The sequence below is a fragment of the Blastomyces gilchristii genome (genome assembly GCF_000003855.2).
Source record: "Blastomyces gilchristii SLH14081 genomic scaffold supercont1.1, whole genome shotgun sequence".
Classification (NCBI taxonomy): Eukaryota; Fungi; Ascomycota; class Eurotiomycetes; order Onygenales; family Ajellomycetaceae; genus Blastomyces; species Blastomyces gilchristii.
The window spans coordinates 3162091-3186833 of NW_003101682.1; the positions used below are offsets into that span (position 1 = coordinate 3162091).

A 24743-nucleotide genomic window follows, 5' to 3' on the forward strand; every position below is an offset into this window, starting at 1 on the left:
GTTGGGAATCTAAGCAGGGGCGCCGGCCAATCTATCGGGCCGAGCGAATCACATGACAAACCCTAATCACGAGATCAGAGCTGCCAAAACTAATGGCAAAAAAAAAGTCGGCAAAACCAACATCGCCGTGACTCGATTCCTCCTCCCCAAACACTAAATTCCCACATATCCGTCAAAACACCGTAGTTTCACTTCAGAGACTCCGAGAATACATATATCTCTAGGAATTGGTAATTCTGGACCAGTGTCATACCCACATCATGGCAACATACGCTCTATCGCCGTCTCACCGAGACGTAAGTATCCCACTGGAAGTTCGGATGGAATACCAAATGGCTAACACCATATGGACAGCAACTCGAGAAATCTCTGACAGAGTCCGATCCAGAGATTGCTGAGATTATGGTATGTAACGATTTCTGTTTTGTTTTTGCTTATTGCCATGATCAATTGCCATTTCCCAAGACTAGCTTTTTGCCCCTCATTTACTGACCAATTCCCCCTCCAAACAGAAAAAGGAGACTCAACGCCAACGAGAGTCAGTCGTTCTGATCGCTTCTGAAAACTTTACCTCCCGTTCTGTGTTCGATGCTCTGGGATCGCCCATGTCAAATAAATATTCCGAGGGTTACCCCGGCGCCAGATATTATGGCGGAAACCAACACATCGACTCCATTGAGCTTACCTGCCAGTCGAGGGCTCTCAAGGCGTTCAGCCTGGACCCAGCCAAGTGGGGTGTCAACGTACAGGCCTTGAGTGGAAGCCCTGCCAACCTGGAAGTTTATCAGGCCTTGATGAGACCACACGACAGACTGATGGGTTTGGATCTTCCTCACGGAGGACATCTGAGCCATGGATATCAGACCCCACAGAAAAAGTATGTATAACATAAGATGTCAATAATTTCCTCCAAAATAAGTGGCATTAACAATCCACACCGTGAATAGGATTTCCGCTATTTCGACATATTTTGAAACTTTCCCATATCAGGTCGACCTCGAGACTGGCATCATCGATTATGACACCCTCGCCAAAAACGCCAAGCTTTACCGACCAAAATGTCTAGTTGCAGGCACTTCCGCATACTGCCGTTTAATTGATTACAAGAGGATGCGTGAGATCGCTGACTCCGTCGGCGCTTACCTGATTGTCGACATGGCTCATATTGCCGGCCTCATTGCTGCTGGTGTCATCCCATCTCCGTTCGAGTATGCTGACGTGGTCACCACTACAACCCACAAGTCCCTCCGTGGCCCCAGAGGAGCCATGATCTTCTTCCGCAAGGGTGTTAGAAGTGTCGACCCCAAGACTGGAAAGGAAACCATGTACGACCTCGAAGGTCCCATTAACTTCTCCGTCTTCCCTGGCCACCAGGGTGGGCCCCATAACCACACAATCACCGCAATGGCTGTTGCGTTGAAGCAAGTCGATACCCCAGAGTTCAAGCAATATCAACAACAAGTGCTGAAGAATGCTAAAGCCCTCGAGGAAGAATTCAAGAGACTGGGCTACAAACTCGTCTCTGACGGAACAGATAGTCACATGGTCCTTCTGGATCTGAGGCCAAAGGCCCTTGACGGTGCCCGGGTCGAGGCCGTCCTGGAACAGATCAACATTGCCTGCAACAAGAACTCCATCCCTGGTGATAAATCCGCATTATCACCCTGCGGCATTCGAATTGGTGCCCCAGCCATGACCAGCCGTGGCATGGGCGAGGAGGACTTCAAGCGCATCGCCAACTATATCGACAAGGCTATCGATATCTGCAAGAGCGTCCAAACCGGCTTGCCCAAGGAGGCTAACAAGCTTAAGGACTTCAAGGCTAAGGTGGCCAGTGAAAGCATTCCGGAGATTTTGGATCTGCGCAAAGAGATGGCCGCATGGGCCAGCACTTTCCCTCTGCCAGTCTAAAAAGGGATTTCGCGATTCATTTTTTGGAAAAATTCTAGTTCCAGCCAGGCTCGAGTCCATTTATAATCGACGGGTTAGGATCCGAAAAGGAAAAAGCGTGATGGAACAAGAGGTAGGGGATAAAACAAAAGTAGTATTTATTTTCAACCTAACATGAGGACAACGAAGATTACTTGCATGATGGGCATGAGTTCAATGGATTTTCAACAAGCGATCCATGGCGCAGCTGGGCGATTCTATATGTATATTTTATTCTTGCATTTCTTTTTTCTCATTCTCTCTCATCTTCTTTCATTGGGCATATCTGAATCTCATCGTCAGAATGCTTACAAATTATCTAACGTGGGTACGAATTCAACCACCCACGAGCTGATATACGCACATGCATGCTCACATCTCCTTCTTAATCCCATCTAAGTTCCGAAATGACTTGCCACCCGCAGACATTTTAGGGTAGTCGGTTAGTTCATGCTAAAAAGCAATGAAATATGTAATCAGTCTATCCCTGAATTATTATTACCTTAACCTTAAAACCGTGAATCTTGACATACAACCAGGTAACGCCAAACCAACCACTCCATAGTTCCCCTAGTATATAAATAAGAGAAAATAATAGCGCCTTACTCCATCGCATTTCCTCAAATAAATGAAAACATCGACAAAATCTTTGGCACCAGAATAAAACCACTCCAGAAAACATCATGTTATCCCGTCCCTGTCAGTCCCGTAACCACCCTACTTCTCCTCCCAAACTCTACAATAATCCCCTTCAGCCTCTCAATCTTCTCTTCTAGTGCCTTAATCTCACCCTCCTGCTCCGCCACATCCCGCTGCATATCCGGCAATGCCGCCAACGCCGCCTTGGCCTTTTGAATGCGAATTTTCACCGCGCTAGCTTCCGACAGCAGCAACTTTGGGTCCAAAAAAGCAACTGCAGCTGCGTCTATGGTATTGGGACGCGCAGCGGTTGCATTGGCAGACGACGCTCCGTGGCCCGGCCCGGGTCCGCCGATAGCTGATGATGGTCCGTCATTGCCGCCTGTAGAGGTTGGGTCTGCGGGGTGTTGGTGCGGGTCTGAAGAGCTTGAGGAAAGGCGAAGGAGGAGGTCGTGGAGCGCGGGGAGGATATCGAAGGTTTGTGGAGGAGGGAAGGGGGCGGGTTGTGCGGTGTCTTGCGGCTCCGGCTGGAGTTGGGGCTGGGTCTGGGATTGGAATTGCTGGGAGAAGCTGGGTGTCGCGGGTGAGGATGTGCCTGTGGCCGGTTGGAGGGAGGAGGCTTTCTGGCCTGGGAGGGAGGCGGAGGTGGGTGTTCGCGAAGATGCCATTATAATAATCTCTGGGTGCTCCCGCCTAGTTCCGGGTTGTAGGTTAGTTAATTGTTATGGTTGTGATGCAGAAGCCCTTGAGCCGCCCTAGCTGCCGCCGTTGTCATCAGCAAGTGTGGTGGTGGCGCGCAAGGCAAGTAAGTGAGTTAATGTTGTAATCGATATCTCCTTGTTTTTTGATTCTAATTCCGGAGCAAACCCGTTTCGGTGACGTAGAACAACCCAAGCTGACTACGCAGAATATATTTAAGACTACCAAAATGCCCCTCCTCCCCCGCCAACATTTATTTCTCCTCCATACACATACATCTTTGCACATAGATAATACACTATTACCAGTTAAATCGCTAAACATAACCAATTGCTGCCCTTATGTTAATCAATTGGCGACAATAATTTACTAATTATCTCTGTACCCTCGACATTCCTCGTCACCATGGCCAAGGTCGACCAAAAAACTGTGTTGAGTATGTTAATATTCCTCAATTGCTTCACACAACCCCCTATATACCATCATTCTCTCAGAGAAACAGTGTATGATTAACGCCAACGCTGACCCTTAACAGTCGTTATTGACGGCTGGGGTATTGCTGGCCCCGACTCCCCTCCTGATGGGGACGCAATCGCCGCTGCTGACGCTCCCGTCATGTCCTCCTTCGCCGACTCCAATTCCAAAACTGCACAGGGCTATACCGAGCTCGACGCCTCCTCCCTTGCCGTGGGCCTCCCCGAAGGCCTCATGGGAAACAGTGAGGTGGGCCATCTGAACATTGGCGCCGGCCGCGTTGTCTGGCAGGATGTCGTACGCATCGACCTAACCCTGAGGAAAGGAGAGATGAACAAAACCGAGAACATCGTCAAGTCGTTCCAGAAGGCGAAAGATGGCAATGGGCGATTGCATCTGCTCGGCCTCATCTCTGACGGCGGTGTCCATTCGCACATCAACCATCTGTTCGGACTACTACAGGTGGCTAAGGACATGCAGGTTCCCAAGGTCTTTATCCATTTCTTTGGTGATGGGAGAGATACGGATCCAAAGAGTGCGACTGGGTATATGCAGCAGTTGCTTGATAAGACCAAGGAATTGGGTGTGGGTGAGTTGGCGACTGTGGTTGGGAGATATTATGCTATGGATCGCGATAAGCGGTGGGACCGTGTCGAAGTCGCTATGCACGGGCTCGTTACTGGCGAAGGAGGGGAGGAATCGACGGATCCGGTCAAGACCATCCAAGAGAGATATGAGAAAGGGGAGAATGATGAGTTCTTGAAGCCAATTATTATTGGAGGAAAGGAGAGGAGAATCCAAGGTACATTTCGCCTTTCCCCCGCCGTGTATTTCGTACTTGCTTACCCGAATATACAGACAACGACACGCTCTTCTTCTTCAACTACCGCTCTGACCGTGTGCGGGAAATAACGCAGCTCCTAGGGGACGTGGACCGATCGCCCAAACCAAACTTCCCTTACCCCAAAGACATCTCTATCACAACGATGACCCAATACAAGACAGACTACAAATTCCCCATCGCCTTCCCCCCACAGCACATGGGCAATGTTCTCGCAGAATGGCTGGGCAAACAAGGTCTCAAACAATGCCACGTCGCCGAGACAGAGAAATACGCCCATGTCACCTTCTTCTTCAACGGCGGCGTCGAGAAGCACTTCCCTGGCGAGGAGCGGGAATTAATCCCGTCTCCCAGAGTAGCGACCTATGACCTCGACCCGAAAATGAGTGCTGCTCCCGTTGCGGATAAACTCGCTGAACGTATTGGGGAGAAGAAATTCGAGTTCCTGATGAACAATTTCGCCCCACCAGACATGGTGGGTCATACCGGAGTGTATGAAGCTACCATTGAGGCCGTGACGGCCACGGATAAGGCTATTGGACGGGTTTTCGAAGCCTGCAAGCAGAATGGATATATTCTTTTCGTTACTGCTGACCATGGGTACGTTTAGTTCAAGTAAATGTAACATAACATATATCTGAAGTCTGAAATACTAACAACGCTGGTACAGGAACGCCGAAGAGATGAAGAACGCTGAGGGAACACCCAAAACGTCACATACGACCAACAAAGTTCCCTTCATCATGGCTAATGCCCCAGAGGGATGGAGCTTGAAGAAGTCCGGTGGCGTTTTGGGTGATGTTGCGCCAACCATCCTCGCGGCCATGGGCATTGAACAGCCCAAGGAAATGACGGGACAAAGTCTTCTCGTCAAGGCTTAGAATGATTCTCTTTTTGTGTTGAGTGTAGTATCAGCATAGAGATAGACGGTCTGTATTCCTTTCTTCGAATGTGCGGTTTGTTTCATTTCTTTCTCTCCTTCAACCCTTCCATCCATGAAATGGACTAAAAATATTAGTACTTAGGGGATATAGACGCGTGGTAGAGCTATGACCAGTGCATATTTTGGCAATATCTTAATTTATAGTCGAATATCTTTTTTGTTAAAATTTTCTAGTCTTGGGGAAGTCCATGGTAAAGCACGTTGATGTGACCGCAACTTGCGGGATATGTGTGTGTCATTGAGCGATGATAACTCTGAACAGCTGCTGTCCTTTTCTCGGTGCAGATAAACAATTTGAAGCAAATGCGGGTGCATGCTATATTCAGGAAAAATAGTGCGCTAAACAAATACGCCGTTTTAACCCTCTTTTCCCTTTGTCAACCTCTGCTATTGGCACTGCTCTGTTGTCTTTGCAGCTCCCTGCGCTTGACCGTATTCCTAAATCTGTCAATTGCATTTGTCTTGGTCGCCAATGAATCTAGTTCCTCAGTCGCAATCGGTTCCCTTATAGGGAATTTAACCTAGAACATTCCCAGGATACATATAGTGGGGCAAATGCTCCCAAGGCTCGGAACGGTTTCGTAATAATCCAGTGTTACAGAGGGAAGATATGGCTCTGGGCAAAGGAACTGGACCTGGTCATCAAGTCATTATATTTATATAGGACCGTATTGATTGTCACTATCAGGCAGTAGCTGTGCCTTCTGGAGGCTGTTGCTGTTGTAATTGCGTTTGTAGTTGAATAATCTGCGAGAGAAAGGATCAGACAGGTGCTATAAAATGAGACGCTGACCAAGGGTGGTGCATACCTCAATCTTCTTTTTCTCGCTCTTCTCTTGAATATCACATATTTGCTTTTCGATTCGAGTTCTAGTCATCTCTCAAGTTAGCGATACATGTTGGTGAACGAAGAAATGTAATGCCCTTGTAGACAGGGCAAATATCCTTGCGAGTGGAAGGGGTGTTAAGGCGTGCACACACATCTCCTTTTCGATAAAACCCAGACGTCCGTCTACAGCCATCACGGCATCATGCTTATCTTGCTTAAGAAGAATCGGGCCAACCAATTTGTATATGTTCGCGTCGCTTTCAAGGGACTTGAATTCCTGTGTAGAGGGGTAATTCGAGAATATGTCAATGTGATAGTCCCAACCAAGGAATTACCAGTTCTTTTCCGCACCTTCTGTACACTTTTATTCTCCTGCTGCTGCGCTTCCAATTTCTCGCGGGCCTGTACAATCTCTTGGAGCTCTATGATAGTGCAATGATGGGTCTTAGTGGGTGTCTTTCATAGAAATGGGCTTGTTAGTGTACGCACCCGTTTCAAGCTTCTGGTACTCATCACTAAGCGCCTGAAGCTGTTTCTGTGGATCTGCCATGGCGACAATATAGAGAGGCGTTGTATATTAATATTAATGTTAGGGCAGAGGCTTGCTGTCTTTGAAAAGATGCAGGGGATGGTGTCAAGACAGGATGTTTGTCATGAAACCACATCTCGATGGCAACCGCACTAGCGCGGAGTGTCGCCTGCACCTCACCCCATATTTAAATATCTCATTCCAATCCACAACTTTCCACCTGCCAGCAACAACAGCCCCTGTTCTTTCACTTATTTAACTTGACATCCAAAGTTACAGGATATCTCCAGTTCTTGTCCAGTGCTGAATTTTGAGCGGCATCTGAGCACCATTCTACATACCACGCATTTCGTTTTGCTTGAGCGGGGGTTTACTTGTCGCAACCGCCGCCAAACACCCAGCGGAGGAACGTCGAATCGGGTCTCAACCCAGAGATCTATATTAGGTTCAGTCGATTAGAATTATAGGTATACCTTGCCGCCATGAGCAATACGGATTTCCTTGGACGGGCTATAGACACCGTGAAAAAGGCCATCGAACATGATAATGCCGGCGAATATGAGAAAGCCTACCAGACCTACTATTCCGCCCTGGAGCTGTTCATGCTCGCTTTGAAATGGGAGAAGAACCCAAAATCGAAGGAAATGATTCGAGAAAAGACTGGGGAATATATGGAAAGGGCTGAAAAACTGAAGAACCACCTGGCAGGGAATGATAATAGGAAAAAGCCCAGTGCTGTAGGAGCGAATGGGAAGGTCGCACATGGTAGTGGGAAAGGAGCGTACGTTTACCCCTAGACCCTGGCTTTTGGGCTGTTTTGTGTATCTAGACTACCTCAAAGCCTTAATTCACGAGGGTATGTAGCTGACATTTGCCGCCTGAATTAGGAAAGACGACGACGACGAAGACGCCGAAGCGAAAAAGTTACGAGCTGCCTTAGCTGGATCCATATTATCTGATAAACCAAACGTCAAGTGGGATGATGTTGCTGGCCTTGATCAGGCGAAAGAGGCTCTCAAAGAGGCGGTTATTATGCCCATGAAATTCCCCCATCTTTTCACCGGCCAGAGACAACCGTGGAAGGCTATATTACTTTATGGGCCACCAGGAACCGGCAAATCGTACCTCGCCAAGGCAGTAGCTACGGAAGCCAATAGCACTTTTTTTAGTGTGAGCAGTAGTGATTTGGTCTCCAAGTGGATGGGTGAGAGTGAAAGGTAGGGAAAATATTATTATATGTGATATGTGTTTAGTGCCCCGGCTTGGGATTATGTCTAACTTCAACTTTCAGGCTCGTCAAGCAATTGTTTAATATGGCCCGTGAGAGTAGACCAGCAATTATATTTATCGATGAGGTGGACGCCCTTTGCGGCCCCCGTGGTGAAGGAGAGTCAGAAGCGTCCCGTCGCATAAAGACAGAATTGCTCGTACAAATGCAAGGTGTCGGGAAGGATTCTGAAGGAATCCTAGTTCTAGGCGCCACAAATATCCCCTGGCAATTAGATATTGCTATCAGACGACGATTCCAACGGAGAGTCCACATCAGCCTCCCAGATCTTCGGGCAAGGATGAAGATGTTCATGTTAAATGTTGGAAGCACCCCGTGTCATCTGACGAATGCAGATTACCGACAGCTCGCTGAAATGAGCGAAGGATACTCCGGAAGCGATATCAGCGTCGTTGTCCAAGACGCGCTCATGCAACCTATCCGAAAGATTCAAACTGCAACCCACTATAAGAAGGTATCTCATCCTTTTCCTTCCCACTGGCCCTTTCCTCTACCATGCTCGCATAAACATGGGTATATTATCAACGACTAACAGATATCTTTCAGGTAATTGTCGACGGGCAAGAGAAGCTCACACCATGTTCACCTGGTGACAACGGAGCCACGGAAATGACCTGGGCAGACATAGATTCAGATAAACTTCTCGAGCCACCACTTCTGCTCAGAGATTTCATCAAGGCGTTGAAGTCTTCGCGCCCCACCGTGAGCGAAGACGATTTGAAGAAAAATAACGAATGGACGCAGGAGTTTGGTAGTGATGGATCGTGATATATTACATGTTTCCGTTTTACATTTCTATTTAGAGTCATACATGTTGCTTCTCTGGATGTTATGAGGCGCCCTTGTCCAGTTCTGATGAATGAATTATGAATGGTTGCGAGGCGCATTTTCGTCTTTGTTATCAAGTTCTGCTACCCTTATTGTCGCTTGATTATTTTGCTATCTCTTTCCTCAGATGGAATATTTATGATGAGCGCCTCTGGCTAGCCAACCTCAACCCCCTTTCTCGTCCGGATGACGATACTCACATTGGTTTTTGGCACTTTTGTTCATCTCATTCCGCTCAGGTACATTCCTCACTTCCCCGGTAATTAAAAAACTTTGGATGATCTGTCATATCTCCACTCCCCTCTATCATCCACACATTTCTATTATCATTTCAGCCGGGCGCGACTCAAAAGCGGAAATAGTGAGCGGTATAGAATAAATAATTATGGATGCCTTGCGTCTTACATGCAAATAAGAAGAAACCCAGAACGCCAGAAACTAATTATTGAGAACGCCAATGTACATCATATATATAAGGCTTGCCTATCAAGCAGAAACCAACTAAACGAGAGAGTTGAAGATCATCATTATGCAAGCGGGGTTATAAAAAGGAAAAGAACACAGGGAAAAAGCTCCGTAGAGCAACGGTAGAGAACCCCAGAAACACCGGGCAAAAGAACCATCAAGTGCTGTACATGGTAAGCAATGGATGAACATCAGGCGAGAAATACTCTCCAATTCAATCCTCTAAAAGTCAAGAAATTTGTAGATCGCATAGAAATAAGGAAACAGACGTAGAAGAAACGAGAATGGGAACCTTTAGACCAGAGTATATCAAATACTCTCAGCCGGTACGGCTTTCCTTCTCATACTCTCCCTTTTCTTCAATACCTCCCCCTTTGCTCTGCGAAGGCCTTCACCAAGCTTCTTTGACTTGCTCCATTCGGCACTCATCATCTGCATCCGGCAGACAGCCAAGATTGTGCAGGCTACAGCTTTGAGTTTTAGCCGAGGGTTAAATTTCTTTCGAGGGCTTGGGGGCTTCACTCCCATTTCAGCGATCATTTTGAGATCGGTTTCGTTACTGTTTACAAGAAAAGTATGCATGTCAGTCATGACCATTGTTTGAAAGGAAGGAGGGGGACAAGAAGAAAACACTGCCAAGCTGGGAACATTCTGACGTACCAGGCAATCCGAACCCGTTCACCCAGCTCCATAAGCCCCTTACTCCACGCAAGGTCCCTGCGGAACTTCTCCTCCCGGGCCAATCGTGCCCTTAACCACATAATTTCCTTGCCTAAGCCATTTATTTCCCTGGCATGCCTTCCTTTTCGTTCTGAATGCTGCGTCAACTCATCTAGTAGAGCGTCGTATCGGTCTTGTAATGACTCTAGCTCGCGATGAGCCGCGTCTGCTTTCTTCATGGAAATGGCGCGCTCGTCACGCACTCTCCGTAGGTGTATTCTCAATTCATTAACACGGGCGTCACGCTCGGAAAGTCGCACTGCTAGAGATTCGGCTTCAAGAGTCGAGGATTTAAGCAATTCGTGCAGGTCTTTACGCTCCTCTTCGTTTACTGTGGCATGTTGCAATTCGTGGTTTTGGCTTTTTAGATCTTTCATGGACTTGTGCATGTCAAGGAGCTGGCTGCGGAGGCTTCGAAGTTCCCCTTGGACTTCAAGTGTTGTCGGAGACCCGTTGGAAGAGCGAGTTGTTAGCTCTTTTGCTTTGAGCTCATGATTTTCCCGGTCCAATTCTACGATACGCGTTTTCAGGTCGCGGATAGAGGCCTTGAGCGTCGATTCACGCTGAAGTGCGTCTCTTTCTTGGCGTCGTGCATCTTCCAAGCTTCGCCGCAGGATTGAAAAGTCGGGTGACAGGGACGCTTCCACGCGAGGAGATGCCTGGTTGTTTAGGAGGGTCTCGAGTTCTCGGGTACGTAATTCAAGTCGCTCAGCTTTGCTTCTAGCGGCAACGAGTTCACGGTCGCGCCTTTCTGATGACATGAATATCTTATCTTGCAGTTGATCAATCTCTCCAGACAGTCGATTCTCCTCTGCTGCCGCCCGTACGATTTCATTGTCAAGATCGGCTTGTAATTTGTCTTTGGTTTCCAACAAAGTTCTCTTTTCGTCTCTCAGGCGGCTCAACTCGTTTTCGAGTCTCAGCTTAGATTTTCGGAGGTCAATCTTTTCCTGATCGAGGCGATAAGTATCATCGACTTGGCCTTGAATTCGACGGATTTGGCTTTGCAATTCATCACGCTCAGCTTCTAGTTCAGCAGATGCCATGCGTAGATTATGAATCTCGATGTTCGCGTTGGCTAGGTTGTCCCGAGCAACTTGTCTCTCTTTATTAGCCGCTTGCAACTGTTTCTCCAGATCTGAAGCGCCCGATTTCTGCTGATTTCCGGCAAAGGCTCTCTCTTCCTCAAGAGTAGCTTGCAATACCACAATATCATCCTCTAAGGCTTGCAACTTCTCTCTTAGGCTGCTTTCTTCCCGCCTAGCTGCCCTTAATTCTTCTTTAACACTCAGTAGTTCCTGCCTCTGACTTTCGGCAGCTTGGCGTTTGGACGCAATATCATCATTAAGCTCTTTGATTTGGCGGTTCAGTAGTTCCTCGTCTTGTAGATGGCGTTGCTTCTCGCTTTCGATGATATTTTGGAGTTTATCTTCTCGACTAGATAGTGTTGTTTCGACGTTCTGTAGTTTGTCTATCGTCCGTTTATACCCAGCGGCTTGTTGTTCGACCTTCTCCTTTTGAAGTTCCAAACTCCGTTTCAGACTATCCCACCTATCCCGATCTGTTGCATGCTGACCCTCTCGATCTTCGATGTCATGTTTGAGGGACTCTATTTCATCGTGAAGTTGGTCTAGCTGATTCCTATGCTGCAATCGGAGTTTGTCCGTGTCGTTCATGTATTGGTCCCTTTCCGCCTCGATTTGTTCTTCAAGATTCGATATCCTCGTCTTTGCCTGGGCCAGATCACGCTGAAGACTAGCAGACTCGTTTGTAAGGGCATCATGTCGAGTTTTCAAGACATCCTTCGCATTCTCTCCATTTCGAATATCGTCGTCGGCGTGGTGTAGACGTTCCGAAATGTCGTCCCGTTCCCTTCTAGCAATGTCCCGCTCATGCTGTGCTAAATCAATATCGTCTTGCATCCTCGCTTTCTCGGCAGATAGGTCCTCTTTAAGCCCTTCAATTTCATCTTCAAGCATGGCTACCTCCCGAGTCTTACTCTGGAAATTTTCCTCCAGTACATTATGCTCCTTCCGGAGTTTGTTAAGTTCGTCCTCCAACTTGTGAGCTTTCTCCTCGAGTTGGCGACTGAGCCCCTTTGTGTAGAAGGATTTGTCAGTCATTTCATCTTGAAGTTCCTTCAAATCTTTCACGGCTTGTTCCTTCTCTTCAATCGCCTCTTCACACTTTGACTTTGCTTCCCTTGCTTCTGACCTGGCTTCCTCTAGACTCTTTTGGAGGTCCTCTAACTGCTCCTTGGCCCGTTGAAGTTCGGCTTCAAGCTCAGCAACCGAGCTCTTCTCATCTTGCTGCTTTTCCTTCAGATTTTCAATCTCCTCTTTCTGGTTCTCAACAAGTTCGTTCTTCTGTCTGAGGTCATATTGAAGATCTTGTATCTCTTCCCGAAGTTGCTGTAAACTTTCTGACTCATTTTCTTTCATAGATTCCAACTCCTCTTGCAGCTCATGAAGTTCGTTTTCTTTGCTCTCCAAGTCTTCGCGCATTTGGTCCAATTCTCTCTGCACATTTTCATTAACGTGTCTCCGATTTGCCTGTGCCTGCAGCTCTTGTAATTCAACCTGACATCCGGCCAAATCCTGCTCCGCGCGCCGAAGACTCTTTTTGCATTGATGTAAATCCCTCTCCATCGTGAGTTTCGTGACCTTGAGTTCGGTGTTTTCTTGTATCGCGGCTTGGGCAAATTCGGGTTTCGACAACTTAAAATTTTGCTCTAAGAAATGGATCTTTAATTTTAGACCGAAATTCTCCTTGTCGAGTTTATTAATAACCTGCGATTCAATTTAGAAACTGTTAGTGACCTGTATAGGCTTTGGTTACGCGCAAATCAAAACTAGAAAGAGTACATTTTCTTGTTCCTTTAATGTCATCATATTATGTCCATCCCCGACAACGTTGCCATTCCTCCCTGGCAGGGTAGGGAGAGGGGTGCTCTGAGCGCTGCTGCTGGCTATCCGTGGAACGGGCGTAGGGTCACCGTCAAGGTTCGTGGAGTCATCGCCATATCCAGTCATATCCATGTTTGGCAACCCCGGGGTATTGCGGTTACTGTGATATCCATTTCTCAAAGCCGCTGGCGTTTCAGGCCCAGAGCGTCGACGTGTCGAATTATTATGTCGGATAAAGTTATTCCTGGAAACGCTATTCAACATCGGAGTAAATTCTCCCTTGGGCGGGGGGATAGTTGGAAGATTGCGGCGGTCATGGAGAGCATTTCTCGTCGGGTTTAGTCGTGAGCCCGCTCTGGGCGTTTTTAGGCTGAATTCAGAACGCTTTCGACTTCGCCCAGTTTCGAAGCCTTTGATTAAATCATGGTCTTTGGAAGGCGATTGAAATGAGTTTTCAACGGAGCCTAAAGCCGACAAATTGTTTCGCGCAACGCTGCGGAAGCCATTGGTCAAATAAGTCGCGTTCCCATCAATTTCGGTGCGTGGGGTATCGATGTAAGGCAGTGCCATTTTTGCCCTATAGATGACGGTTAACCTGAATCGTGCTGGGCTGGTCGTATATTCATTATAAGGAAAATCATTGAATGGGAATGCGTACCCCCCAGAACCTTGGTGAGAAATAAAATACGCGGTGACGATGCGGAAAGATGGGTTTGGATTCTTGGATGCTGCGATGTTTACATCTAGCCTAATCGGGCGTAGCGCACTCCCGCTGCGTATTTTCAATCGGCAAAACATCGGCCCGGGTGTTTGCAGAATTGGTGAGGTCATTGTGACTGGAAAAATATTCAAAGGTTGCCCTGAAAGTGAATAGATAGCAACGTTGGATTAATATCAACATGGCGCCCCCTACAGATGAGGATATCGAGTGGTTTAGGTCTACATTTCGCCCTATTCCTAAACCCCAGATCCCAGATGATTGCATCGAATATTCACTGTATTGGATTTCCCCAGGTAATACCGACTGCACAGGAGGTGGTGCTGATTTAATTCGGAACCGCCTCGCCGAAGTCCAAAGAGCCGCAGCAGAGCTCGCGAAAACGCACTTGAAAGACTATATATGGCAGCGTGATGCGTTTATGTTGGAAATGATTCGAGAAGATGGTGAGCAGGTTCGTTTAGTTGGCCCTCGGATACCAAAGTATTTGGAGGGCGCCCAGACGTAGGAAAACTAACCATATCTTTCGCGAACTTGCGATAGGACTGAATTTACTTCGTGGACGAACTGTATATGGCGACTCAATCGAGGACGAATGGGTTATTGTTTATATATTGCGGGAGTTGACACGACAGTTTGAGGACCTATGGGTGAAGGTCTCGGATAGTGATGGCGAGTTTTTGCTAGTGGAAGCCGCAGCAACACTGCCATCCTGGCTCGAACCAGAGGTTGCAAATCATAGAGTAGGTGATGAATACTCCTAGAACTAGATTCGATATGCTAACATCTTCCAGGTTTGGATTCACAAGAAACAACTACTCATCATCAAACCAGATAGAGTCAAAGGATCGACCCTTAAACCTCTAACATTTCGAGAGGCGAGGGAAATAATTCTTGTAGAACCTAAACGATTAATGCATTCCCCAACGATCGAAGCCGAGGCGTTTTATCGACTTCGAAATTACCCGAAACAGATTGCTGACAACCTCCACACGTCCCCAATTACTATTCCTCGGAAGCTTGCGCACATCCTACACATGAAACCGGCTTATATATCACCGGCGGTCGACGCCTTCTATATTCGAGATCCGATATCCTTGCGACCCTTGAAGTCAAAGGACACACGCGAGCTAATATTCAAGCCTGAGGATTTAGTCACCGTCAGCGTTCGCTTTACAAGGGTTGGGTACGCACAATTAAAGAGCCAGGATTTTGAACTGCCTCCAGCCTGGAAGGATAAACTCCCACCTCAAACCGCGAAAGCGGATTATGCTCGCGCTGAAACGGGGATGAAAGTCACTAGTGGGTTTGAAATGCTGTTGTCAGACCCTCAAAACCAGGATAAAGTAGCAGTAAGGGAAATAAAACTCGTACTAGGAGATATTGAATCTGGAGATGAGAAATTACCTACGAATGATGAAATTGAATCGACCTGGGAGAAACGTGAAGATGACGAGAAGTGGCTGGATATTAGCTTCGAGGACCTTGAGGAGGAGTTGAAAGGCCGACATGGGACTGACAAAAGTGCTAAACCTGCCCGTGCATTTGGCGACCAAGCTGCTCAAGAGAATCTTCAAAGAATAGTGGAACGGTTCGAGCAATTTTTGAATGACGACCGTGCTGGTCTGGATGGGGCCGATTTTATTGACGAAGTGGACTCTGATGATTTCGATGTTGATAGTGAAGATCTCAGTAGCGATGGCGAAGATAAAGAAGTATCATTCGACGAGGATGAGTTTTCGAAAATGATGCAGGAAATGATGGGACTTCCTTCGAAGCCAGAAGGGAGTGCCCGCCCCATAACGTCGAAGCGATTTAAAGAACTGGACTCAGGCGATGATGAAAATGAGGATGACAGCAAAGAGATAGAAGATTTATCAAAACAAATGGAGGCTGAATTACGAGCAACTGGCGTCCTCGATTTGGATCCAAAAGGAAAGGGTAAACAGGCTATTAAAGGAAAAGCGCGAGCTCGTCCCAAAAGGCCCTCGGACGGAAACCAGGAAATTGAAGGCAACACCGACGATGAGGAAGACTACCATGCTGAGAGTGTGGACTTCAATCTTGCTAAAAATTTGCTCGAGAGTTTCCGCAGCCAAGCTGGCTCAGCAGGACCCGGAAGCAATTTGTTAGGAATGATGGGTATGAAATTACCCAAAGATGATCGTGAATTGAAATAGAGAATTAGAAGCTACAATATCACCCATATAATGAACATATAACATTGAACGAGGACACAACAGACAAGGATAGCAGCTAGTACCGAGAGATCAGCTTCGTTTGCTCGAATTGATAAACTACTAATCCGCTATTGGCAGACAGAAAGTTGTGGCACGCGCCTTTACAGAAAATACGATAATCTAACCCAGCCAAACAATTATATAAAGGACATCTAAAACTCACATGATTCTGTACGTAGACGCAATTGTCCAGGTGTACACAAGTCGTTTGGTCGCGTCCGGCTCGATATGATACACGGCATAACATCCACATGAGCATTCACCAAACTTCCTCGAGTCCCGGACCTGGCTGAACTACTAAACCTCCATCCCTCCAACAAATTCCACGCAGCCACTCTGGGCCAACCCTCGGTCCCAATCAGTAAACGCTTTCCAAGACATCTATCCCTTCACAACAACTCCAGCAGGATCAAATGGCACAACTTCACCCGCTGCGTTCACCATTGCTGGTTCAGTGTCGCTGCGAGCTGTAATGTAGAATTAGCAAGCTTCCTTTTGGTGTTGAATCATTGATCAGGGTCTACCGTACAATCAACAGTGGAAGGAGCAGCAAGGGCGACAACCAGGAAAGAAAAGAGAACGACTACGGGCTTCATTTTGGGCGAGATGGCTTCGATGGTTTAGGCAGGAACTTGAATGAGGAGAGGAAGTTTGTTCGATTGGAGAGGGACAGAAGTCGTCCGGCGACAGACGCAGGGCTTGTCTCGTTAACGGAAAAGTGGTCTGAACAAAGTGAGGGTTCCACAGGACGCCAGATCAAAAGGATGAGGAAAGGAATCGTGTACTCCCAGCTTTAAATGGATGTAAAAAGAGGAAAGAGGCGGCGGGCACAATATCACAAGATTTGCGGATTTGGTAAAAGTGACACAGGAATAAAAAAGCTTGAAGCGGGCCACCCCCTTCCCGTAGGGGACTTCGTGATGTATATAAAAGCTGCCAGAAGCTAACAGGAGACACAGTGAAACTAGCTGTGCGGCAGACATGTTAGAAATATGGCGCTATTTCTATCGAATTTGAAATTATTCGTCCACGTAGGGTAACCATGATGTTTGGAGAGGCTCTGTCGCCCCGTTCTCGTTTGCTAGCGGTGGATACCCAGAGGAAGTCCAGTCTCAAGTCTGTTAATCATGGAATTCGATATTTTGGAAAGTGAACATCGGATAATGACGACGGAAGTTGCTTGGTTCATAACAGTAGCACTGGAACTTGGCATGGTTGCTGAAACGAGGCTGAGACGAGAGCTGTTTTCAGGCACGGTGGTTGCGTGGCCATTCGAAGCAGCGCCAGATTTATATCTCGCCCTGGTCACTATTCAAGAGCTCGAATGTGATGGTGATGGGAACCTAAAATCCTTTAATTCGCACAACCATAGCTCGTCTTGTTGTATGGGCTTTTTTACTGCGTGATCGTCGGTTGGTAGGGTGGTTCCCTCGGGCTTTGTGCTCACTAGATAAATTAAGCTTAAATTAAGCTATTGGCTAGTGTCGGAGCCCCACTTAGTCTTTTGTTGAACCATTTTAGTATACAGCGTTGTATTGCATAACTGTGCTCTTCAGCTAGTTATGTATATTCTGAGAATTTCAATTAAGAGGAAACTGAAGCAGTTCAGGTCACTTTAAGACTCTATGATTCACTACTCGTCCCGAAGCAGCGATGGCACGAGTAGTGCATAATCTGTACATGGACTATGTGGCCGTGGCAACGAGCCGATTCGCTTCGCCGGCCGGTGCTTGCAAGCGTTAAAGTATTCGACATCACCACTTGGCTTTCACAGCAGAGGAGAAATTAACGCCCACAGGGAATACGGCTTATAAACAGTAAGTAGTATCTATCTCCAAAGCTGTATCTCCTACCCAGACATTGACGCTAGTGTTGACCAAATTAGATACATGAAAATATAAATGCAGAAGCAGAAATACAGAAGTGAAGATACAATATATTTTAAAAGGAGAGAAATCCAGAAATCCAGGAACACAATATTTCTACTAGATTTTCCCCCTCTGGATTAGCGCGAGTTGTCTCACCACTATATCTTAACCCTTCCCTCACCCTCCTCACCCTCTTTCCACCCACTAAGAAGAAGCATGATGTGATACCTCCTCATCTCTGTCAAGTTTACACAATGGAGCGATTTCTTTTCAGCTGGCCTGTGGAGTGGGAGATGCGGCCACCTGTAGTAAAAGGGACACATTTGCCAACATTCAACATTCCCTTTTCTATTCCTCACTTTCCAACTGGTTTTGGCTCTGCTTTGCTACCAAGATCTACAATCTCCCTCCACTTTTTATTCTTATTGTGAGCTCCCCGTAATCAATGGAAAAAACTTACATCTTAGTTTTTTGTTTACCTCACAAGTTTTTGCACAATGGGGAGAGGATAACTCATGAAATGAGGGGACAGAGGGCCAGAGATGCTGGTTTTAACCTGGACAAGTCCAAACTAAGTGAGAAATGAGTTCTCAGAGGCTTGGAAACTGGTGTCAAGCCCATCCGCCCCACAGATGGGCCTTCAAATTAACTGGGTTGAACATGGAGCGGACTTTCATACTGTTAAGAAGGAGCTCATGGAGTAAGAAGATATTACTGTATTACAGTCTATTGAATTGACCACGCCCAATTAGTCATTTGATGTATCAACTCAGTTACAAATAGCGAACACATTTGTAGACTCTGTAAGAGATACAATACTCTTTGCATAACTGCGCGAGAGCTCAAACCAATAATTGAGTATATCAGGAGAGATCGGATGTCTGCTGCTCGGATGAGGATAATTTAAACTGGCAGAGTAAAGAATAGAGAGCACCTGCACCTATACTTCATATCTGAAAGACTCAAGTTATAACATGAAGATGAGAGTTCCTACCACTCATGCTAATTATAAGAACCTCAGTGACCTAGACGTCAGTGAAAATAATCTCTCTTCTGAAACTTGAATGACTTCAGAATACTGTCATAGTCTATAAATCAACTGCAAGAAAACATAGATATAGAGTGAGTTTTAGAGATGAAACAAATCTCACAGCTTGATTGATGATAGAAAATATATCATTTATCTGCCTCTTCATTGTAAATGAGGTTTCCAAGATGACAATTCAACAGACAAGTGCCTAAGTTGTACATTTCTCTGTGTAGTTTGGATTAGTCAAATCCCTTCCAAAAAAGCCCCGCCCCCGCCCAAGTCCAAAAAAAGCAGAAATTAAAATTATAGAAATAAGAAAGGCACAAAACATATGATAGGCCTTTATGAAATGCAACCCTAATCTTGTCACATTTGACAAGGCCATAAGATCAAAAATCACACAGTGTAACTCCAGGAACCTTTTTCATCACCAAGAACACAATATATCTTTCTGAGACAGGGAAATAATCCTGTGATTGCAAGGACTGCACTACATTAAGTAGTTTTGATGTCACTTTGCAATCTTTTCATTGAAGTAAATATATCCTTATCATGTTCACAGTAATGGATCTTTCAAAGCACACTGAGCGCGCTTGCAGGGATCCCAGCTAGAAGGATATTCTGGGGGTGCTCTACTAGTGCAAGAGTCGATGGCCGCGGCAATCCATCACTTACTGAAGTTAAACCTTGAGAATTGCCTCCATGCCAACTGATTCACCCTTGATTTGTTGACAGATGTAGACCGCCTGGGCCTCAGACCATGCAATGTCTGTGTCCGAACATTCTGCTGGCACAAACTTTGCCTTTTCAGTCAACTTTGTACAAAACCTTCATACAGTCCCATCAGGGCAGGTAAGGTGATAGCCAGTAAAAAGAGCACTGATCCAGTGCTGGTAAACGAATTCGCGGCCCATGAAGATCGAGAGTGCGGTCAAGATAAAGGCGTTGTAAATGGAAGATGGTTGGGAAATGGGAGAATGGTTGCGGTTTATCCCGCCAGGCAACAATAGTGTTGTTGTGCCACAGCGTAGTTAGTGGAATTCACACTGCAATGAAATTTTGAAAATAAGTATTGATACCTAATTTCATTTTTATGAAAAACATGAATATCTTCAACATCGTAATAGATATGAGTCCTATTAATGAGAGGTAGTGAGGTTGCATTTGACAGTTATATATATGGATATTAATTAGAGTTAGTTAACTTAGATCAAATAGAATAGATTATATAAATTACACTATTTCATATATTTCATATATTTAATACACGAATACACGCCAAAAAATACGCTAATTGTGTCCTCGCGCTCCCTCCCAGTCACGGGGAATATGTACTTCACTTCCGCTATCTTCTTCCTTGTTCGACGTGTCAAGTCAGACGGCGAGGCTTGGAGCGTTGGCTACATGCGAGAGAATAACTATATATGAAGCGCCAACTTCCAATGTCCTAGCTACCACTACTCCGTAGTTAAAACAGACTGGCGAAGCGGGGAACGAGAGCCAACGCTTGCAAGCCCCAGCCTCCAGTTTTCATATCCAACTCCCTAGTTAACTACCCCTCTGCTACGTGGGCACCTGCTTCGTTACAAATCACACACATTTTCAAAGCTTCCACAGAGCTCTTTTTGGCATCAAGTCCTGTCTCGTTCATCACCGCTTTGCAGCCCCTCTCCTCATTACTTCTCCTTGAGAGGGGCTCGCCGGACTTGCCCGCCAGCAGCGACGCAGCCCTCATGGCTTCTCCCGCTCAATGTTTCTACTGTTTTGAATGTCTATCTGCTGTCTTTAACGGCACAGATGCTCCTAGTCTTGCAGTGGTAGAAGACCTGTGGGAAGCATTCGAATCTACGAAAGATCTTGCTTTGCGAGCCAATTTTCAGGATCCTGCAGATCACCTGGACAACGGCGAAACGGTTGCGAATGGAGATCGTTCAGAAATGCGAAACGATGACTGCGACGAATCTGACGATGGAGCTGAAATTACAAACCCCCCTCAGAGGATGCAATTGCCTAGCATTAGCCGCCTTCAAGGGGTCTCGTCATCCCACTCGTCCAACTCATCTACCCCTTCTGCACTCTCCCATAGCTCCTCGCGCTCCGCCTTGACAAGCGCATCTTCTACAACCTCTATTAGTCCAAGAGCCTCTTCTTTGTTCTCACGATCAAAAGGAGCTGCGCCAAATTTTTCAACTGATACTGCTGACATGTCATACCCATTATTCGTCACCTGGAACACCCTCTCCACCAGCGGTCGTAAATCGCTTCGCGGCTGCATAGGTACATTTGAGCCACAGGAACTGGCCGCTGGCTTGAAATCGTACGCACTCACATCGTACGTTAATAAATATATATTTGCTCGTTGCTCTCTACATTTTTCGACCCGTTTACTGCAATTATCTATTAAAAGTTAGAAATTCCTAACTAACAACCCGCTCCAGTGCTTTCGGTGACACGCGTTTCCCGCCTATCCCAGCATCCCTACTTCCTTCCCTTTCTTGTTCTCTAACCCTCCTCTCCTCTTTTGAACCCTGCTCCCATGCTCTCGACTGGACCCTGGGCACCCACGGCCTACGAATATCTTTTATATACCGCGGAAGACGGTTAGGCGCTACCTACCTTCCTGATGTAGCCGTTGAGCAAGGCTGGACGAAGGAAGAAGCCGTGGAAAGCTTAATGAGAAAAGCAGGCTGGGAGGGCTACAGTAGTAGCAGTGCTGGCGGTAGGGTGGCACGCAGATTTCTTCGAGGAACTGCGAATTCATCAGCCAGTGCAAACTATGCGACGGGGAAACCGTGGGAGGACGTTTCTGAGTTTAAAACGGTTAGGTATCAAGGGCTGAAGGCGAGTGCCACTTTTTCAGAATGGCAGGAGTGGAGGAAGTGGGTGGAGTCGTCCGGCAGCCGACGGGAACTTCTAGAGTCGTGCATGTGAATGATTTGGAGATATATTATTTGTTCTTTCTCCCTTCTGTCCCCTCTTCTTTTCGATCTCCAATTCCTTTTTTCATGTTATTTTTTCTTCTCCATCCTTAATTCCCATGATTTCCGATATATCCTGCCCGGTTCTTTTTCTATTCATAGAATTCCAATATTATTAAACTAACATAAATGGAGGCTGATTGTGGTACCTACTTCTTTAATATATGATTATTCCGGTTACAGGACACTCGCGGATAATTGTTTACATTATAATTACGCGTAGAGTTTGTCATCGCGAATTATTTTGGTAATGTTTCCACTTCAGCAGACTGGGCTACAGCATCCCAACTCAGCTTTGTAGCTGCTCGCATTTTCTAGCTGTCGGCCGCAAAACCACTCCATCACGATTCGCTTCGCGTCGGGAAGGGTTTCGGCTGGCAATGAACTGAATTGCTACGTGGTTAGGCATTGGTCAATTTACTCATCTTCAGTGTATATATTTTCTCATAATCCCAGTGCCGTAAATGATATAATTTGCACTCAAATAAGTAGTAAATATTTGACAGGATAAAACAAGGATGTAAATTGATTCCCAAGGGAGGATGCCACATAAGAAAAGCACTGCAATTGGTATATATTCTCCATTCTGAGGAGGGAAGAGAAAAGTGTATTGTTTCACAACCATCAAACCTGTGATGTTAGCTGGAGAAAAATAGCAGAATGAAAAACTATTGGACTAGAAAAGGGAACAAGAGATTTGTGTGCATCTCCGAGGCTATTAGTCCGGACGTACGTGGAGTTAAGAAAACATTCTGTCACTCCGCTAGAGTCCTCAGTTTCGAAAAGAAAAAGAGCCCGAAAAGGGCCAATCACCGCGGAGATGGAAAGGGAATTCACAAATGCAAAACAGAGCCGAAAGATATAGAGACGTATCTCCCACAAGGTCCTCTTTAAAATTCTCTACAGCAGGATCACCGGCGATTTGAGCTCGACTGCCACAATCCAGTAACCGTCTCTTTTACTTTACGCTCCTGCTGCCGGATCTGTTCCTCAGTTTGGCCCCTAGCGTTGCCCCTACTATCAATCTCCATGAGATCTTCATCACCAGGATGACCGCTCGTCGCCCCATCCGGCTGTTGTCGCCCGCTGTCATCGACGACATTGCTCCCATTAACGTGCTCTGGCTTGGGGTCTACACTCATGGCGCCCTCCATCATTAGTCCACCACCTTCTCGTAGCTTGTTAATTGCCCGCACGGTATCGATGGCTTTGTGAAGCGTGCGCCTTGCATTGAAGTTCTTCTTGACGACAGGTAAGAGATCCTCGCCAGAACCCATGCGCATAGGCGATGATGGGTCCATGGGGTCGGTAGGTGGGTTAATCCAGGGGTGCTGAAGCGCTTCGTGTGCAGTCATTCTTGCCTTGGGATCGATTGTGAGGCAGCGCTTGATGAACTCGCGGGCGGTTACGGAGACTCCGCGCCAATACTCGAGGGGAGTAAATGAGTAATCCGCAACGAGGATGGCTTGCATTTCTTCGAGATTTGACTCGCGATCGAATGGAGTGTAGCCGCAAAGGAGGAAATATGTTATTACTCCGATGGCCCAAATATCCCTTTCCAGAGCGAAAGGAAAATACAAGATAAGCACGTTAGTTGTGCCTAACATGACAAATGGCGCGTTGTCGAGGGAGGTAGAACATACACAGGCTTCCCATGGCCGGTCTTTTTAAAGATCTCTGGGGCCATATAGCCAGGGGTGCCACAGGTGGTGGTTAGAACATGAAACTGTTCCTCATCCATGATCCTCGATAAGCCAAAGTCTGCAATTAGTAGGTCTGCATTGTCTTCTGGTGTGCGAAACAGGAGATTCTCAGGTTTTAGATCTCGATGTACGATCCCGTGGTCATGAAGATACGCGACGGCGGAAAGGGTTGCGCGGATCAGGTCAGCTGCATCGGACTCGTAGTAACTGCCCTTACGGCAAATTCTGTCAAATAGCTCTCCCCCAAGCGCAAGATCGGTGACGAGATACACTAGAGAAAGGGAAAGGAATACAATAAGCTCTTGTCCCCAAAAATCGTTTTGAAAGCGTTCAAGGGAAACTGTAGCTAGCCACTTACGGTTGTTCATTGTTTCAAAGTAATCCACCAGCGTCAGAATATTCTGATGTCCCATCGACACTCTTTTGAGCACGGCAATTTCATTCCGGACCTATCTCTTAGATCTTATCAGTCCCCTACAGTGCTTTCGATATTGCTAAAGGCACGAGGTGATAGGATTTACCATGTGTTCCCTCCCCGCCATCAATCGTTTGTTAATAACCTTCGCGGCATAATACCGGCCGGTGTCAATATGTACGCATTCTTTTACCACAGAGTACGATCCGGCTCCAAGGGTTTTACCGGTTTTATATCTACAGGGCTGGATTTGTGGCCGCGGGTTGCTTGGGGGTTGGGGAGTCATAACGTTGGTGGGCTGTGGTAAGCAGCCGTTGGAGTCCCTCTATGCGGCGACGAGGGACTGTGCTAAGGGCCGTCAAGCAGTCAGGAGGGAGAAGATCTAGGGCTTATGTTAAGTGCCGTTAGTATGAGATTGACATATAAATAATTGCCCCGGATTATATAGTGGGGGTTAGGTTGTGCAAAAACATACATGCGCTGCGCAATTGGTGCGTTATCAGAGGCGGGGTTGGCGTGATGGTTGTCAACCAGACAAAGAAAATGTAACGGCAGGGGGAATGGAATTAGGATCAGGACTAGATGGAAGGTATCACACAAGTAGGAGATATTTTTAAACGGCTAAATAGTTTTCGCTGTTTTATCGGCTGGAGGTGTTTCAGGTTTGTCTGGAGCATGAATAGAGTCAGTACAATCCGCCG

The 24743-nt window shown here is 46.7% G+C and overlaps 10 protein-coding genes across 13 annotated transcripts; 6 read left to right on the plus strand and 4 right to left on the minus strand.

The window, feature by feature from the left end:
- Positions 1–260: 260 nt before the first annotated feature.
- BDBG_00472 (serine hydroxymethyltransferase, cytosolic) lies at positions 261–1911 on the plus strand (the record flags this gene model as incomplete). The annotated part of the gene is made up of 4 exons (XM_002629180.2): positions 261–296; positions 355–405; positions 513–877; positions 948–1911. 4 exons carry the CDS (start codon positions 261–263, stop codon positions 1909–1911), a joined length of 1416 nt encoding a protein of 471 aa, XP_002629226.1.
- Positions 1912–2035: 124 nt separating this feature from the next.
- Positions 2036–5002, minus strand: BDBG_00473 (uncharacterized protein). Its single transcript, XM_031719897.1, has one exon. The coding sequence runs from the start codon at positions 3234–3236 to the stop codon at positions 2616–2618; it is 621 nt and encodes a 206-aa protein (XP_031575815.1). The 5' UTR covers positions 3237–5002; the 3' UTR covers positions 2036–2615.
- On the plus strand, positions 2625–6678 carry BDBG_00474. Of its 2 annotated transcripts, XM_031719898.1 has the most exons (6): positions 2625–3373; positions 3488–3703; positions 3803–4543; positions 4600–5182; positions 5253–5533; positions 5608–6678. In XM_031719898.1, the coding sequence occupies exons 2-5, from the start codon at positions 3673–3675 to the stop codon at positions 5461–5463; spliced, it is 1566 nt and encodes a 521-aa protein (XP_031575816.1). In that variant the 5' UTR covers positions 2625–3373; positions 3488–3672; the 3' UTR covers positions 5464–5533; positions 5608–6678. The 2 variants fall into 2 exon arrangements, with proteins under 2 accessions (XP_031575816.1, XP_031575817.1); XM_031719899.1 differs by having other exon boundaries at positions 3192–3373; positions 3476–3703; positions 5253–6678.
- On the minus strand, positions 5007–7115 carry BDBG_00475 (prefoldin beta subunit). Its single transcript, XM_031719900.1, has 5 exons — positions 6844–7115; positions 6706–6776; positions 6507–6631; positions 6335–6395; positions 5007–6272 (listed from the first exon to the last, which is right to left on the minus strand). Exons 1-5 carry the CDS (start codon positions 6902–6904, stop codon positions 6210–6212), a joined length of 381 nt encoding a protein of 126 aa, XP_031575818.1. The 5' UTR covers positions 6905–7115; the 3' UTR covers positions 5007–6209.
- On the plus strand, positions 6955–10511 carry BDBG_00476 (vacuolar protein sorting-associated protein 4). The gene is made up of 4 exons (XM_002629184.2): positions 6955–7664; positions 7771–8100; positions 8175–8625; positions 8718–10511. The coding sequence occupies exons 1-4, from the start codon at positions 7366–7368 to the stop codon at positions 8937–8939; spliced, it is 1302 nt and encodes a 433-aa protein (XP_002629230.1). The 5' UTR covers positions 6955–7365; the 3' UTR covers positions 8940–10511.
- On the minus strand, positions 8816–15208 carry BDBG_00477. Of its 2 annotated transcripts, none has more exons than XM_031719901.1 (5): positions 15183–15208; positions 15003–15107; positions 13049–14951; positions 10125–12973; positions 8816–10023 (listed from the first exon to the last, which is right to left on the minus strand). In XM_031719901.1, exons 3-5 carry the CDS (start codon positions 13919–13921, stop codon positions 9774–9776), a joined length of 3972 nt encoding a protein of 1323 aa, XP_031575819.1. In that variant the 5' UTR covers positions 13922–14951; positions 15003–15107; positions 15183–15208; the 3' UTR covers positions 8816–9773. The 2 variants fall into 2 exon arrangements, with proteins under 2 accessions (XP_031575819.1, XP_002629231.2); XM_002629185.2 differs by having other exon boundaries at positions 8939–10023; positions 13049–14938.
- BDBG_00478 (regulatory factor Sgt1) lies at positions 13922–17074 on the plus strand. Its single transcript, XM_002629186.2, has 3 exons — positions 13922–14254; positions 14352–14551; positions 14603–17074. Exons 1-3 carry the CDS (start codon positions 13990–13992, stop codon positions 15986–15988), a joined length of 1851 nt encoding a protein of 616 aa, XP_002629232.1. The 5' UTR covers positions 13922–13989; the 3' UTR covers positions 15989–17074.
- A 101-nt stretch (positions 17075–17175) lies between these two features.
- BDBG_00479 (uncharacterized protein) lies at positions 17176–17460 on the plus strand (the record flags this gene model as incomplete). Its single annotated transcript, XM_031719902.1, has 1 exon — positions 17176–17460. One exon carries the CDS (start codon positions 17176–17178, stop codon positions 17452–17454), a length of 279 nt encoding a protein of 92 aa, XP_031575820.1. The 3' UTR covers positions 17455–17460.
- Positions 17461–20234: 2774 nt separating this feature from the next.
- On the plus strand, positions 20235–22528 carry BDBG_00480 (ammecr1 family protein). The gene is made up of 2 exons (XM_002629188.2): positions 20235–21278; positions 21385–22528. Exons 1-2 carry the CDS (start codon positions 20680–20682, stop codon positions 21875–21877), a joined length of 1092 nt encoding a protein of 363 aa, XP_002629234.1. The 5' UTR covers positions 20235–20679; the 3' UTR covers positions 21878–22528.
- BDBG_00481 lies at positions 22307–24714 on the minus strand. 2 transcript variants are annotated; one of them, XM_031719904.1, is made up of 5 exons: positions 24518–24714; positions 24149–24424; positions 23986–24076; positions 23568–23898; positions 22307–23478 (listed from the first exon to the last, which is right to left on the minus strand). In XM_031719904.1, the coding sequence occupies exons 2-5, from the start codon at positions 24326–24328 to the stop codon at positions 22836–22838; spliced, it is 1245 nt and encodes a 414-aa protein (XP_031575822.1). In that variant the 5' UTR covers positions 24329–24424; positions 24518–24714; the 3' UTR covers positions 22307–22835. The 2 variants fall into 2 exon arrangements, with proteins under 2 accessions (XP_031575822.1, XP_031575821.1); XM_031719903.1 differs by having other exon boundaries at positions 24149–24430.
- Between the last annotated feature and the right edge of the window lie 29 nt (positions 24715–24743).

Bases quoted from the DNA above. Each gene is read 5' to 3' on its own strand.
- BDBG_00476 (XM_002629184.2), top strand. From the start codon at position 7,366: ATGAGCAATACGGATTTCCTTGGACGGGCTATAGACACCGTGAAAAAG. The intron at 8,101-8,174 runs GTAGGGAAAATA...TTCAACTTTCAG, and splicing joins TGGATGGGTGAGAGTGAAAG to GCTCGTCAAGCAATTGTTTA. The intron at 8,626-8,717 runs GTATCTCATCCT...GATATCTTTCAG, and splicing joins CTGCAACCCACTATAAGAAG to GTAATTGTCGACGGGCAAGA.
- BDBG_00474 (XM_031719898.1), top strand. From the start codon at position 3,673: ATGGCCAAGGTCGACCAAAAAACTGTGTTGA. The intron at 3,704-3,802 runs GTATGTTAATAT...GACCCTTAACAG, and splicing joins CGACCAAAAAACTGTGTTGA to TCGTTATTGACGGCTGGGGT. The intron at 4,544-4,599 runs GTACATTTCGCC...CCGAATATACAG, and splicing joins AAAGGAGAGGAGAATCCAAG to ACAACGACACGCTCTTCTTC.
- BDBG_00477 (XM_031719901.1), bottom strand. From the start codon at position 13,921: ATGACCTCACCAATTCTGCAAACACCCGGGCCGATGTTTTGCCGATTG. The intron at 12,974-13,048 runs GTACTCTTTCTA...ATTGAATCGCAG, and splicing joins CATTAAAGGAACAAGAAAAT to GTTATTAATAAACTCGACAA. The intron at 10,024-10,124 runs GTACGTCAGAAT...TCTTGTAAACAG, and splicing joins GAACGGGTTCGGATTGCCTG to TAACGAAACCGATCTCAAAA.
- BDBG_00473 (XM_031719897.1), bottom strand. From the start codon at position 3,236: ATGGCATCTTCGCGAACACCCACCTCCGCCTCCCTCCCAGGCCAGAAA.
- BDBG_00480 (XM_002629188.2), top strand. From the start codon at position 20,680: ATGGCTTCTCCCGCTCAATGTTTCTACTGTTTTGAATGTCTATCTGCT. The intron at 21,279-21,384 runs GTACGTTAATAA...AACCCGCTCCAG, and splicing joins AAATCGTACGCACTCACATC to TGCTTTCGGTGACACGCGTT.
- BDBG_00475 (XM_031719900.1), bottom strand. From the start codon at position 6,904: ATGGCAGATCCACAGAAACAGCTTCAGGCGCTTAGTGATGAGTACCAG. The intron at 6,777-6,843 runs GTGCGTACACTA...GCACTATCATAG, and splicing joins GTACCAGAAGCTTGAAACGG to AGCTCCAAGAGATTGTACAG. The intron at 6,632-6,705 runs GTGCGGAAAAGA...CCCTCTACACAG, and splicing joins AGAATAAAAGTGTACAGAAG to GAATTCAAGTCCCTTGAAAG.
- BDBG_00481 (XM_031719904.1), bottom strand. From the start codon at position 24,328: ATGACTCCCCAACCCCCAAGCAACCCGCGGCCACAAATCCAGCCCTGT. The intron at 24,077-24,148 runs GTAAATCCTATC...TCTAAGAGATAG, and splicing joins TGGCGGGGAGGGAACACATG to GTCCGGAATGAAATTGCCGT. The intron at 23,899-23,985 runs GTAAGTGGCTAG...CCCTTTCTCTAG, and splicing joins CTTTGAAACAATGAACAACC to TGTATCTCGTCACCGATCTT.
- BDBG_00478 (XM_002629186.2), top strand. From the start codon at position 13,990: ATGGCGCCCCCTACAGATGAGGATATCGAGTGGTTTAGGTCTACATTT. The intron at 14,255-14,351 runs GTGAGCAGGTTC...AACTTGCGATAG, and splicing joins GGAAATGATTCGAGAAGATG to GACTGAATTTACTTCGTGGA. The intron at 14,552-14,602 runs GTAGGTGATGAA...AACATCTTCCAG, and splicing joins CAGAGGTTGCAAATCATAGA to GTTTGGATTCACAAGAAACA.